We start from the raw sequence: 15,547 nt of genomic DNA, 5'->3' as shown, positions 1-15,547 counted from the left end.
TCCCCAGCACCACCAATATCTGCTGCATCAAAAGTTCCATCTGTGTTGACTTTGATCCGAGGTCTAATTGGTTTGCTTAAATATATATATATATATATATATATATATATGGTGCACTCTATTCTTCCTTGATGTACTGTCAGGTACATTCAATGTTTGAATTGTGTGTAGACCCAATATTTGGCTGCTATGAATTTTACCAAAAGAAACAATTTTGTAGATATCAAAGCAAAAAACATTAGTCCTATCTAATGTTGTAAATTTGTTCTTACCTAAGTTCAATAAAAGGAATCTTCACATTAGTTAACAATTTTGTAGATATCAAAGCAAAAAACATTAGTTCTATCTAATGTTGTAAATTTGTCGTTCTTACCCAAGTTCAATAAAAGGAATCTTCACATTAGTCTTTAAGGGCTCAAAATAAAACCCAAGATATGAATTTGTTTGAATTAGATTGATCAAACTTTCACATATCATCTGAACTTGTATGGTTGTCATCGCAGAACATGTTATGGCACTTAATATCTCAGACCTACCAAGTCAAGAGACAGCTAAAATTTTCAGTAAAATAAATAGAAGACAATTGAGCCATTGAATCATTATGGTTGGACTATCGTACTCCTCACTCTAATTATATTAAAATTAAAAAAAAAAAGAAATTGAAGACAATTGAGCCATTGAATCATTATGGTTGGACCATCGTACTCACTGTAATTATATTAAAATAAAAAAAAGAAATTGAGTAGCTTTAACTCAACTTTTCAATGAAGCAATCATAAGTTGGACTCTCATTAAAGAAGGCACCTAATTTCAATGTGTATTAAATGTTAAAACATATGTGAGAATAATTCATGTCTTTTTAGAACAGGGAGTCTTTACTTTAGCTAGTATATTTTAGAGGAAATGAATTTATTTAATTTCACCTCCCATAAATATTAATAAATGGCATGTTAACATATATATAATTTAGGAACCAAAAAAAAAAAAAATTCCTGATTTTTTTTTTCTCTGGAAAACAAAAATATATGTGTGCTTGAATCTTCGAAGATTCTAACGGTCGGGCACATATAAATACCCTACGAAATAATAATAATAATAATGTCATCCAATTAAGCTCTTAAGATTACTTCCTTTAACATCAAAATAAGTCATAAATTTTCATATAGGACATGGATACCAATTTATAATATAGGAATGATTTTATCCGGATACAATCAAAGGAGAATATCATCACATTTATGCTAATATATACCATACCCATTTAGCTTAAAAAACTTCCCTCATCTCTCATGCCATAATTGCCTCCTCATGAAAAAGAAGGAATCACAAGAAAAATAGTTCAATCAGTTGATCAAATTTCCAAATTAGATTTATGACAGCATAGGAAATAGGCTCTGCTCTTTTGTGAAAATAAATTTCCAAACAAACAAAGACTGTATTTTACATTGGAGCAAAATAGTGACTCACGAGTTAGACGACAACCTTCTTTTGAATCACTGAATTGACAATGACTGCAAATTCTGGGCCCTGCAAGTGGTAAAGCCATAATTAGTGGCACAAATGGTGCTAATTAATTTAAAAAAAAAAAAAAACCCTTGCTTTAAAAACATAGCCTCATATCCCAACTGTTTAAGATGTATCCATATTATCTTCATTCTTCGTTCATTTTTATTATCTGATGTATCCATATTACTTTCTATGGATAATTACACGTAGAGCACCCGAAACATTGCTATTTACAAATCAAACGGCCAGGTGATTTTTGGAACTACTGAACCGATGCATTTATGCATGTCACGATCAAATCATTGAGAATTTGATAAAAATGAAATACATGAGTGGGGCTTGTGTCGTGAATTTTGATGTTTGAGTGAGAATTTGAAAAATGGCTGAAAGAAGGTGATTGATTTGTAAATAAGAATGTTTTGGGTGCACTATACCACTTTCTAATAGTTGTAAATTAAGTTAATATATTTATCTCATTGGTGCGTTTTTTGAACCTACTAAATCCCTAGAAAAATTAGCATATTTTAATTTTACTCGCTAAATGAGTGAAAATAAAATCGTTATTTTCTTACATATATTTTTGCCTATAAGCAATCAATAATCCCCAAGTTTATTTTTTCATTATCCGAACTTTTCAACAGACGATGCTCCCATCATCTCATGAATATAATCACTTTATTATTTGATTTTCCCTTAGCTTTATCACACATTCATCTTTAAAAATGCTCAAGTTGCGCATCAATGACTCGAACCCACACAATATAGTCGGCCTAATTACAATTTCATAAAATTTAGCTTCAAATCTCTATAAGTTCTCTCAACACTCAAAACCTTATCTATATCTATAAATTTCTATAGAATAAAAACTCAAGATATTTGAATCCATCACACTTGATATTAATTTTATCAAATTTTATAAATCAATAATTATTTATATCACATTCACTAAAATTATATATTTTTCTCCTCAATTTGAGTCTAAACCTTATGTTTAAAGATTTCTTTCATTGTTCTAATGTTTAATGAATTTTCTATGTTTCGATATTGAGGTACAAGACAACACAAACACAATTCATATTTATTATGAAAACTGTTGTCATGAATCAAATTGCACCTTAATTTCAGAAAAATACCTTCAAGGAGGCCCCACCAACAAGAAAACCATCGATATCTTCCTTTTCTGCGAGTTCTGCGCAGTTGCTGCCATTAACAGAACCTTAAAATGTGTGTGGTTAGAGTCAAGCGCTTATAATACCAACAAATAATATTAAGGAATTAATCAATATATTACTGCAAAGTAGAATCAATATCAGAAAGTCCTCAAATATTCACTGCACATTGTTATGCTGTGGAGCCTGAAGCACCCACGGCCCGAGAAGCCCGCAGCGGCCTACAGCACACAGCCGCAAAGCCGGAACTAAACTTGACGTAGCCAAAAGCCAAAAACGGGCATAATGAGAGTCATCCGCACTGCTTTGATCCCAAGCGGGTGGAATAATTACGCCCATATTTAGTGTGACCGCATCGCCTGACGGTTGATCCTGGAATGGTTCTTAAATTCGTGATTTCGAGCAATGATGGTATAGCTCTCACGTGCGGTTCTTTCAACTAAAGTCTCATGAATGAGAGAAGTGTTGTTGAGGAGGATTTCAATGAGTTTTTCTATTTTGAGATCGAGAAGAAGGGTTTCGATCAAAGACTTGTAAGTTTAATCAATTGTAGAGTGGAGATCTGAGTGAGTATTTTGTACTTTTCTGAATATTCATAGTAAAAATTTCTTGGTGTTGTGGCTCCGTAGTTTCTTCTCGTTCTCTGGTTTTTCTATGTTAAATTCTTTAGAATTTTTTTTATAATGCTTCCATTAGAACATATTGTTCTGGAATCTTCGAATCATGCAATCCTATTCTGGGGTGTGGTTTTAATTTTCTAATTGGATCAAGAAGCCCTAGTTTAAGTATATAAGGTTTCCATCCCAACCAAGTGATATTAGACTAGTTGAAGTATAAAGGTTTCCATCCCAACCAAGTGATAATAGGAGCGAAGTATTTGATTCGAGTGGGAGCAATGACCAACGAAACAAGGTACAAAGTGGAGAATTTCAATGAGACCATCTTCATGTTGCAGATGATGCAAGTGTAGAATTTGTTATATCAGAAAAAACCATATTTGCCTTTACAATGTATCACCGAGAAGCTTGAGACTATGGAGGAAAGGGAGGTGTTTAGGATTAGGGTCGATTCAAACATCCCTGGGATTGATTTCTTTTATCACTTTATTCATATGTTGTGTTCAATATAGTAAAAGAGAAAACCACAGCGATCTCTTGGCAACACTGGCAAAGATATACGAAAAATATTCTGCCCCAAATAAAGTTTTTTATGGAGAGATTATTCAATATGAAGATGGTGAAACAGTTTAGCGTCAGAACATCCAAACAATTTTGATACTGTAACGAGCATGTTGTGTTCTATAGGGATAAAGTTTGATGATGAGATCAAGACACTATTGATATTGCCTTCATTACAGGACATCTGAAATGGTTTGGTCACGACAATGAGCAATTCTTCTAGGAATATTAAGTTGAACTTTGATAACATCTTTGTGTTGGTACTGAATGAAAAAGTTCGCAGAAAGTCAGCAAATGGTGAATCTTAAAATTCAAAGAAAACAGAGGGAATTTGGACAAGAATTCAAGCAAAAATAGATTCAAGTCTAAGAAAGGAAAGTTCGGGTCAAGCAGAAGAAATGACAAAGGAAAATATTGAAACTACGAAAAGAAAGGACATTTTAAAGAAGATTGTAAAGCTCCAAGGAAAGCTGATAATGGAAGACAAGACATGAATCTCTCTACAAAAATCTCCACTGGCGAAATCCAAAATGACTCTCTGGTGCTATCCTTTGTTAGCACTGAATCTTGGATAGTAAATTCAAAAATCTTTTCACGCATACCATAATATAAAGATATTAAAAAATTACACTAACAGTGATCTCACGGGATTTGTCCGAGAGTCAACAAGACCTGCAATATCCTAGGAAAGGGTGATGTGAATATCAAATGGCCAAGTAGAACAGTCTGAAAGCTAGCTAAACATAGGCATGTTCTAAGTCTGAAAAGAAATCTCATCTTTGTAAGTTTGCTGATAAAGTCAGGGTTTATGACTACTTTTGCAGGTAACTCATGAAAAGTAATTAAGAGGTAATGGTGATGACTTGGGAGAATGTTGAAGACACTCTTTACTTGATCAATAGAATTATAGATTTCATTGATATTTCATTGATATGGTTAGAAATAAGGTGGATACAGGTTTGTGACATCGTAGGCTTAATTATATGAGCAAGAAAGGTATAAAATCTCTACTTTCAAAGAATAAACTTTAGGATTTGAAAATAGTAAATTTGAGTTTCTATGAAGATTGCATATATGACAAACAAAAGAAATTTTTTTCTCTAAAAGTAGCTTAGTGGTGAAGTCAAATAAACTAGAGTTAGTGCATACTGATATGTAGGATTCTACTCCAGTTCAGCCTATTAGATGTTCCTGCTACTTTGTCACATTTATTGACGATCACACCAAAAAGATGTGTTTACTTTTCAAAGCAAAAAATTATCTTATTTGGTTAAGAATTGGAAGACTGTGGTAGAAAATGAGACAAAGTTGAAGTTGAGGTGTCTCAGATCAAATAATGGACAAATATTGTAATTAGAAATTCCAAGAACTTTTGTGCTACATAGCTACATAAGGGATAAGGCACAAGTTCAATGTCCCAAGAACTTCATAGCAAAATGGAGTAGCTCAGTGCATGAATAAAACAATCACAGAGCGTGCCAGGAGCATAAAACTGTATGTAGACTTGCCAAATTAGTTTTGAGTTAAAACAGTAAACACTTTTATTTATCTGATTAACCATGGTCCATCAGTGTCTTTGGAGGAAGACTTGCCTAAAGAAGACCGGAATATCAAGGAGGTAAATCTCTCATTTAAAAGTATTTGAGTATTCTGCATATGTAAATGTTGATGCAGGATCCATGAGTAAACTTGAATTGAAATCTATCAGGTGCATCTTCATTGGATATGACTCATATGAGTTTAGGTACAAGTTCTGAGATTATCATAATCAGAAATTTGTCAAGAGCTGAGATGTTACATTCAATGAATAGAGACGTGCAAGGGCAGGTTCAACATTCAGGAGAACCCGCCAGTTACTTTTGAAGAGTTCAAGTATGTTGAGATACAAGGCACTGTCGATCAAAAGGATAGAGATAGAATTAGTGGAATCCTATTAGTTGGTTTGGGATTCCTAGAATTAGTGCAATCCTATTATGCAATATGGTTTTGATTTTCTAATTCGATTGAAGCCCTAGTTGAAGTATATAAAGTTCTTCATCCCAACACACATGAGGGTGGAGCCTTGCACATTTGAAGTGAAGCAAAAATAGAATAGTTAATATATTACTGCTAAGCCCTCACATATTGAGTTTCCTGCATTAGTTTATCAGAATTAAATCAGACCTGGTTAATCCACACTTACATACTGTTGACCTCACTTTTGGCTGAGGTTTAGTCTCTCCTCTTTAGATAGCCTAGGGTCTAGCCATAGGACTTTCCTGTCGACTATTCCTAGAAAACTAGCAAATGAGTCATTCCCGTTAGAAATTTCGAGTTTTTCTTCGCTTGACTTGAAGTTCCGCATAGTAGTTTTGACCTCTAGCACTTAGTAGGTGGAGTTACTGTGAGGAAGCTCAAGGAGCATCCCTATAGGACGTTGGCTCTAGTATTGACTGTACTCGTTGATCTAGAGCTGTCGCGCTTTCCGTCGTCCTATTTGATTGAGTTCGAGCCGAGTTTTTGACGTAATTCGGGTCGCGACGAGTTTTGTCTTGATCGTGGACGAGGTTTCCTAAACGACTTTGGTTGACAAAACGAACTGCGCCGACGTGTGGAATGTCGATTTTACCTAGGGGGACATTCGTTCCACTGCGACGACGCGTCTGGGGAAGGATATATAATTTAGGTATAATTATAATAATAAATGATATTTTTGTTATTATTATTATTTATTAAAACCTAAATCTATCTACCCCCTCCCCACTGCTTTTCTCGAACCTGTGGGACTCAGCCCTAGCTTTATTCGCTCGCTCGCCTGGCCTGCGTCCTTCCTATGTTGTTGGACCTTCACTCCCGCGCTCGCCTCTTGCATGTGAGACCATCTCGAGGACGACCCATCCCATTATCATTGTCGTGGATCTTATCCCCTATGAGGATCTCATCCTCTGCCTCTCTCGAGTCGCCAGTATGGGGCGTCTGCTCCGCTCGTTTCCTCGAGCCGTTTACGATCTTTCGATTGCTCCTTCTCCTTCTACCGTCTATATTAAGCTCTACTTAGAGTATTTTAGAGGGCGGCAAAAAAAAAATCTCCAAGAGGAAGGGAAAACTCTGCCAAATTTCTTTCTCACTTCCTTCTTTAGTTCCTATTGCTTGGGTTGGTTTCCTCTTGCTGTTGGAGAGGAGTTTAGGCTGTGGAGCATTTTTCCGAGGCTTTATTTTGTTTTTGTATTAACAAGGTACTTCTCCTCCTCTGCGCATCGCTTCCTTTCGATTTCTCTCTGCCGAGCCACTAAGAATAGCTCTGTTGGATGGTACAGCATGCTAGTCTAATATATTTGCATGTCTTTTTAGATATTCACCATAAGAGCATGTGGAAGTAAAAATCTAGGCCTGTTTTGAGATTTGAGCATGGATTCTTGCTAGGGTTAGTGAAAAATGAAGCATATATGGGCTGTCTCTATTCTTTTCTTTGCTTAAAAAAAAAATGTTTGGGAGTATATTGATAGTTTAAAATGCATGTTTGCTCCTCTAGAAATACATGTTGAAAGAAGTTATTATATTTTCCATGCTTAGAATGAATGTGGTAACTCATTTGATGTCAAGGAATGTTGGCTCTAGAAGATTCATGCTTATCTACTTCTTGTTGCATATCATCACGATAAAAAAGCTGGAAATTCATTCTTGTTTTTGAGCCTTTACAGGGTTCGGTTTGGCCCCTACTTTGGCCTGTCTTTAAAGCCTTTATGGGCCACGTTTTTTCTTTTCGGCCCTTGCTGTGCTCGGTTTTTAGCCTCTATTGGGGCTCAGTTTTAGCTCCCTATGGCTTTTCCTGGCCTGAAATGCATGCTATGAGAAAATTTCTTTAATTTGGAAAGCCCTGTAGCTTGTTTTAACGACTTGGTTTAGCTCCTCGTGAGGTATCCTCTCTGTTCAAATATCTATGGGAAATTGTTTCATGCTCGGAATAGGTAATTTGGAGACCCAAATATGTTTTCTATGTTGTTTTTCTTGTTTAAGATGTATATTGGCTCCATATCTTGATGTTTTAAAGGCATGTGGATTTTTCTTTAACCTTTGGATGGCTCGATTTTGCCTTGAAATGGCTGGATGTTAATCTCTATTGAGTCGTGGGTCTTAATTTTTATTGGAATTCTGTTTTAGCCTTGAACAACTTAGTTTTAGCTTCTTGTGGGGCTCGGTTTTGCCTGTTGAGGCCTCAGTTTAGCTCTTTTGTTGTGATCTGCCTATTTGAATTAGTGTGCTGCATGAAATATCAATTTTGAGGCTTTGTAACGGCTCGGTTTTAGCTTCTCATGGGGCCCGGTTTTGCTTGTTGAGGTTCTCGATTTTGCCCTTGGGCCGCCAAATTCCTGCTCACTTATTGAACTCATTTTGACATTAAATTGGCATGTTATTGGCTGTCTCAGTTAAATATATGTGCAGTTTCGTCCCCAAATAATTTAAAGCTGGTTTGGGGCTTGGTTTTTGTTGGCTTTGCCCCTTACCCGAGAGCCTTAGCAGCTCCCCTTTTGGTGGCCTTGGCTGTGGGCTTTGACAGTGGATCCCTCTCTTTTTTGCCTTTGGTCGAGAACCTTAACAGCTGGTCCTTGCTACCCTTAGCTCCCTTACCCGAGAGCTTGTCCTGGAGTTGGCCCGTGCCTTTTTTTAGCCCTACCAGCAAGCTTGTCGATGGGTCTTTTGGATTTGTTTGGTCCGTCTTGCTGGACTTGATTAGTCTGGATTTTGTGGATGAGTCAAGTTTTTCATCCAAAAATTTATAATTGCTTTATTCATTTCCTTATGTATATCGAGGGGGTACGGTAAAGTAGCTAGTGGAGGGCCCTTTGGTTGCCTTAGCCGTGAGCCTTACTTGTTGTTCCTTGGGTTGCCTTGGCCGCGAGTCTTTCCTGTGCCTTGGATTGCCTTGGTCGTGAGCCTCTTTTGGCCATGTTTCTTGCCTTAGCCGTGAGTTCCTTATTCTGTTGGTGGACTTGGCCGAGAGCCTTGGTGGCTGCTTCCTCTTCTCTATTGACCCCGACCGTGAGCATTTATGTAGCTTTATTGGAAGGTTCTATGTTTATTTGGTATGAGAAGCTATTGATTAATTTGAGAATTGAAAAATCTTAATTTTGACATAAGTTTGGAGGTGTTGATGGTAGTCCTCCCCGGGTCACTTTCCTTTTGTTCAATTCATGGATTTTGTTCAACGGGTCACTTTCCTTTTGTTCAATTCATGGAATTTGGAGGATTTTCAAGTCCTATTTGGGAGAGCATTTAGTTGATTGAGCCTGAGCCCATGGAAGATATTTTTGGAGGATTGACACCGATGTAGGGGAGGTCAATTGTGGGTGATCATCGTGTTGGTTCGGGCCCGTTTCGATTCGTTCGAAACAGGATTTGGAAAGAACACCCTTCTTGGGTTGATCCAATTCTAATAGAGCGAGAAAATGAAATCCTTCTGTATTGATTCAAGGACCTTGGGCCCTACCTTCTTAGTTCTTTTCGTTACAAGTTTTGAGGGTTGATTCATCCTCCGTCTTTTCGGTGTTTTAGGTGGATCAGTGTCTCCTCTCTCTCACCTCATTTTTTGTTTTTTTTTCCTTGCCGTTTGGTTCGGTTTTTTTTCGATGCTTATGCCTAATACATAAGCGTCCACGTATAACATACGTGATACCATCAAGCAATGTCGCAAGTAGTTCGGTTTTGTTTTGGGGCTTAGAACGGTGATGAAAAAGGCACATCGGTGGTAGAGCGGAATGATATTCCATCCTACGACATCGGGACACCCCCACAGACCCGGTGAACCGTAGGATGTAATATCATTCACCGACATAAAACTAGCGGGAGTTGACCCGTACTTTCTTAGATTGTTGGTAGTCTTACGCCCGACAGTGTGATCAACTCGTGGACAATTATACTTTTTCAAAACTAATAAAAACAAATTTGATAAGAACGGATACACCTTCAAACAAAAATATATTTTTTTTGCTACAAACAAAATTGATAGAACCCACTTTTGTATGCTTGAAACCTATGTGCATGCTAAAAATATAAATTTTAAATACATTTTAAAAAAATTGGTTGTCCACCTGTTGATTACATGTTTGGGCCAAGGTGTACCCTCCTAAGTTAGGTTCAGTAGGACAACCTTCTAGTCGAGTGGCGGACTTTATACATCCGGTGACCGAGTAGCCTTCGACGACTCTCGAGTACAAACATATATCTGAGTCTAGCCCTTATCTCTGAGCCTAGCCCTACCCGAGTGCTTGCGGTCCCCTCTTTTCAGACTTTTTCATATGTTTTATCAAAATTTTTGAACAAAGCACTCGTGGTCTTTTCTTCGAGATTTTCTCGAGGTTTTGCGGATTTTATTTGAATTGTTACTTATCAATTTTCTCGAGCTTTTCGTCATGGATTATTCGTTGATTTTTCCTGAACTTTCCATCGTGGGTCATTTACCTTTACCGTTCCTTCTCGTCCTTCTCGAGTTTTCCGGGTGACGTTTCTTTTCTTCTTTTGTTTTCATTTATATGATGCAATTCAGCATGTTCTATTTGTACCTGTTGCATCAACTACACATAAGGAACAGCGGATCTCGCAAGTATACAGGTTTGCTTTATGTTTACAGTATGTTACTTTCTTGCAGTCACTTTCCTGCTGTACCTTTTACATTTTATTTACACCTCATGTTGTACTGCTCTTTTTCACTGCATAATCTACTGTTGTTTTGTGCTACACATTCTACTATTGTTTCATACACTGTACAACTTCAATATGTCTCTCATAAAATGTTTAAAGGACTACAACCATAAGGCCGTCTGATTTGACATCATAACCTGACACCCTATAAAACTTAAACTCGTCACGACAAGGAGCTTGGAGCTAACATTGTGAGCAGCACGGTCATCTTCAACAGCAGAACATGTCTACACCAGTTAAATCATTCCTTCCTTAGAAGTTAAAACAACAATCCACAGGATTTTGAGGTTGTTTGCTTAAGCAACATAAATCCTCAACTTATCTTTAGATATTTGTACGGCTCTACTGTGCAACCTAAGCCCTAACTCATCTTAGGATTTTGAGGTTGTCATTCTTCCGCCCTAAACCCTCACCATATCTTTCAGGCTATTTGTGTGATCGTTTCACACGAATGTAAGTCCTAAGCAAATAAAATTGGCAGGATAAAACACTTGAATATTTCTTCCTCAAAACTGAAGTCAAACCATAGGGTAGGTTGGGAAGTCACTGAGGTTCTCCTTCAGATCTGTGGAATCCCCTAGTTCTTCTTCCTTTGGATTCTATAATAAATGTTCCAAGTTTGAACCATTCTCCTTTGCAAACCTCGTTGTCCGATTTATCATTGAAAAGTCCTATCCTTTGAACTCCTTGAAGATAATATTTTCTGATTTTTATCCAGAGTTTTCTTAGGTGACTTCGTTCATTTAAGATGTAATTAACTATAGGGGCTTGCCCTTATAGGAAGCTCATCCAAACCCAGCTGAATATAAAATCTATTAAATTATTAATATTAAATAGTAGAAATAGTCGGCAATTAAAATGGTTTCGTAGACCAAATAAACGTCATACATTTCTTAGTTTATCTGATCGAGCCTCATCCACAAATATTGTGTTTATCTTTCGGGACAGATATAGGATTTGAGGTACAACGCTTTTTCATTTAAACTATGAAAAATATGGGGTCAATTTGATTTAATATTTTTCTAAAAAACTTAAATCTAAACTTAAATCTATATGTAAATTAAAACGTTCTTCTGAAGCGGGCGACGGGATTTCGATTCCGGTGACCGACAGCTTCTTACAGGCAACTCCCCCAAACAAAATAGTGCCGACACATACCCACTTGATATATCATAAGGGAATTTGCATACATATCACACATTTTTTATGTATTCACACATCTAACACCTGAAATTTGGCATTTACAAATATATAATACTTAAGTGTCGTAATAACTTCAAAATTTATGCATTAAAAAAGTGTATTTCACATTAAAAATTTTAGTATTAATAGTATTTTTGATGTGATGTTAAATATTGGAGTGTTATATATATGGAAATATTCACATATGAAATGCATAAGAATTATGTGGTATGTATGTAAATTACTGATAATAGGGGCATTTACATACATCACATATAATTCTTATGTATTTATATATCTCACAACAAAGCTTTCATATTTGCATACATAGCACTCAATTTCTTAATATAGCATAAAAAACAACACTATTGTCACTATTTAAAAATCAAATTCACATTTTCAAGCATAGATTTAAGGCACCAAAGTTTATGTGTGTAAATATAAAAGTTTAGGTGTGAGATATGTAAATACATATATATTGTGTGCTACGTATGTAAATTTCCTTGAATAATATTAGAATTGTTGACTTGACTCAAATTCAGTAGTCTAGACTATTTATGGTTCCAACATCTATTGAACTCCAAATGAGAGTGGAACACAGACTATCATAAGAAAAACTAAAAAATAAATTTTTCACTATACTAGTGGATACTTATTCATTAGCTTAACCTTTTAAATTAATCAGAGCTCACCCATTAGTACATTGGCGAGCCAACAATATTTCACACCCCCAACTAGAATGACAATCAGTTCGCATAAGACCAATATTATTTTTTCTTCTGTTTTCTATTCCAAAGACTCTTTCAATAAATAAATCTAAAGCTTTATAACAAAATAATCATGCTGCCCAACAACCACGTCCATTGTAGCATATAAAAACCGCGAAAGCATCATAATTTTGTAAAAGGTAAGGAGCTTACTAAGCGCAAATCTGGTTTTAAATTTTGCTTTATGTAAGCTAGATCTACTAGTATTGTGGCAACTTATTGTTACCTCCATATATTATTCTGGTCTCAGAAGCAACTTCAGTTGAGACATTCTTCCTCAGCCAATCACGAATTGCAGCGTGTACTTCCTGAGCTTGCTCTGGAGTGGCAACGTTTCCTGTCCCAATAGCCCATACAGGTTCATAGGCAATAACAATGTCTGTCCATCTTTTCACATCATCTGGAAATTTCAAACATATGTTTATATATTTTTAATTATTGGGATAAAAAAGAAATGGAACAATTTTATTTCACCTGCAAAACCCTTTAGCTGCCGAAAACAAACATCAAATGTTTTTCCTGCTTCTCTTTCATCTAACTTTTCTCCGATACAGGCAATAACCTTAAGATTCTGGCTCAAGGCGTATGCAGCTTTCTTCCCTATAAACTGAAGTTTATGAAGTTTCAGTATAATTCCTATTGAATAGAATGATGATTTTAATTTATTAATGGGTTATTATAGATGCGGCAGCTTGTGAAAAAGTTACCTGGTCATCTTCCCCTATAATATGTCTACGCTCAGAATGGCCGTGAATAACCCACTTACATCCAATGTCAATCAATTGTTCAGCACTGGATATTGCAAAATTCAAAATAAATAAATAAATAAAATGATGCCTCTATAGGAGATAAACTAAGTGTAAATTACAAGAAAACAAGGGCCACTTTTAATTGGAAAAACCTTTTGGGTGCAAAAAAGTATATAATAACATGAAGATGGTACTCCTAATAAATGACCAAGTTGTCTAAGCTCAATTATGCTTCCAAATAAATAAAAAAGATGAAGAAGTTATAGTGAACAGGTTAAGGTTTAACAATAGCATTTACATGATGGAGCTCTTCTCCTGCTCTAACACTCAAAGTTCAAAAATGAAGTGCTACATAAATGTCCAAATACTAAAAAAATGGTTATTCAACAATTTATAATACTCTGGAATATGAAGTATAATTTTAACAGATTATCAATAAAAACAGATAAAATACTTAAGTAATATATTTCTTTGAAAACTACAGACAATCTCCTTTCATTCCAGCATTTACATATTTAAATATACAAACACCTAATGCAAAATTCTTCATCCCTTGTTCAACCATGTATAATTATAGGCTCATTAAATAGCGAGCAAAACAATTACATATCTGAAACTTCTCCAGTCCCATTTAAAAGGTGCACTCATCGATTGGGACATATTTAACTACATCTTTCCCTGATATCCATGCTAATGGAAATAAATGCAAAAGGATGATTTACATGCAGACCACGCAGTTCTTATGTATTTACATATCTAACACCTAAACTTCAATTTTTACATACATGACAGTTTACCTATGCATAAAAAGGTGTACTTTAACCTTTTAAAAATTAAAATGGTGGCATTTTTTATGTGCTATGAAGCATTTGGGTGGTAATGGTATAAATGTAAAAGCTAAAGTTTAGGTGTTGGATATGTAAATATATAGGGTATGTATGTAAACACCCCAATGCAAAACGAAGAGTTGCAGAGCGAGACACATGCAGCCACAAGGGTGTCACTTTTCCTATACATAAAATGCACAAACACTTGCCTAATTTCTCCTGTAAAGGCTCCACCTTTTCCAATCCAAGAGTTCTGAGCAGATATCTCTATTCGATCGACCAATGAGTTCTTTACTTGGTCAATGTAGATAAATGGAGGAGCTACAACAACATCTGCAGGAATAAACATCGAAAAACACGTGATACATAAAAGCATAATTTGCATTTAGCACGACACAAAAGGGGTGCACAATATCAAAATTTGAAATGGAGCTAAGATCCTCAAATGAAATCATAATTAAAAACCTCTTGCGACAATTGCCAAAATACATTAACAATAACTTTTAGGGAAATTTACATACATACCACACAATTCTTATGTATTTACATAATATCTAACAGCCAAGGTTTGATATTTACATATATAACACCTTGGTGTCCTAAAGCTATGCAAGAAAAGGTGTACTTCACTTTTAAAAAGGTATTGATGATGGTAAATTTTATATGATGTTAAAGATTTGGTGGTCTGCATGCAAATATGAATTTTTGGTGTTAGATATGTAAACAAATAAGAATTGTGCGGTATGTATGTAAATGCCCATAAATTTTATTCAAAACTTGGCTAAATCCCATGTGAGCTATTCATAACTCAAATGTTACGAAACTGTAGTCTAATATGTGTATAATATTTAGAAGCACTAAAGAAAGAGATATTGGGGGCTTTAGGACTTCCTAGAGAACATCTAGACGTTTCGTTTTTTAAAGCATCTTCCACAAACCGCAATTTTAATAAAATTTTAAAACTGCCTTAAGATTTTTGATATATGTTATTTATAAAACCTCACAATGTAGAAAAGGAAGTCATTCAATCTACGGCATTACATTATTTTTTGGATTTGTTATACTTATGTTGACGATTTTGAGATATTTTCTGTATATTTCCTTAGTATGCCCTCTCAATTCCTTTTGTACTAATCATTTTGCAAATCAGAATAAAGATGACAACAAGAATATTTTTATGTTTTACTACTCACTTTTCAAACTGTCCTAACATTAATTTATCAACAACTGCGGTAGATTTAGTATGTTTCTTTTTATTCTATGTTGCAGCCTTAACAATCAGTCACATATTATGGAAAATAATCCAATATATCACAATAAACAAAAACTTTATCATGCATGAGCGCCAACCAGTATAAAAATTAATCATAATGCACATGCATTAAATAGACAAATTTTTTGCATTATTTTTCTAATTTGGTAAACCATATGTGGTCACAACCAATTTTTTCATAGCCCTACTTTATTAATGAGATGAATGGTAAAGATCTT

At 35.3% G+C, this 15,547-nt stretch overlaps 1 protein-coding gene across 1 annotated transcript in view; it reads right to left on the bottom strand.

Annotated features, from left to right (window-relative positions):
- Window positions 1-1,323: 1,323 nt before the first annotated feature.
- Window positions 1,324-15,547, bottom strand: part of LOC110018331 (triosephosphate isomerase, chloroplastic) — a 49,537-nt gene continuing 35,313 nt past the window's right edge. Inside the window, exons 4-9 of the mRNA XM_020715610.1 lie at window positions 14,266-14,389; window positions 13,188-13,272; window positions 12,955-13,087; window positions 12,707-12,880; window positions 2,640-2,722; window positions 1,324-1,527 (exon numbers count right to left, since the gene is read on the bottom strand). Coding sequence (XP_020571269.1) covers window positions 1,471-1,527; window positions 2,640-2,722; window positions 12,707-12,880; window positions 12,955-13,087; window positions 13,188-13,272; window positions 14,266-14,389 — 656 coding nt within the window. The 3' untranslated portion in view covers window positions 1,324-1,470. The remainder of the gene's footprint in view (window positions 1,528-2,639; window positions 2,723-12,706; window positions 12,881-12,954; window positions 13,088-13,187; window positions 13,273-14,265; window positions 14,390-15,547) is intronic.

The sequence above is a fragment of the Phalaenopsis equestris genome, unplaced genomic scaffold, assembly GCF_001263595.1.
Source record: "Phalaenopsis equestris unplaced genomic scaffold, ASM126359v1 Scaffold000011, whole genome shotgun sequence".
In the NCBI taxonomy this organism is placed as follows: domain Eukaryota; kingdom Viridiplantae; phylum Streptophyta; class Magnoliopsida; order Asparagales; family Orchidaceae; genus Phalaenopsis; species Phalaenopsis equestris.
This window is presented reverse-complemented; position numbering and strand designations above follow the sequence as displayed.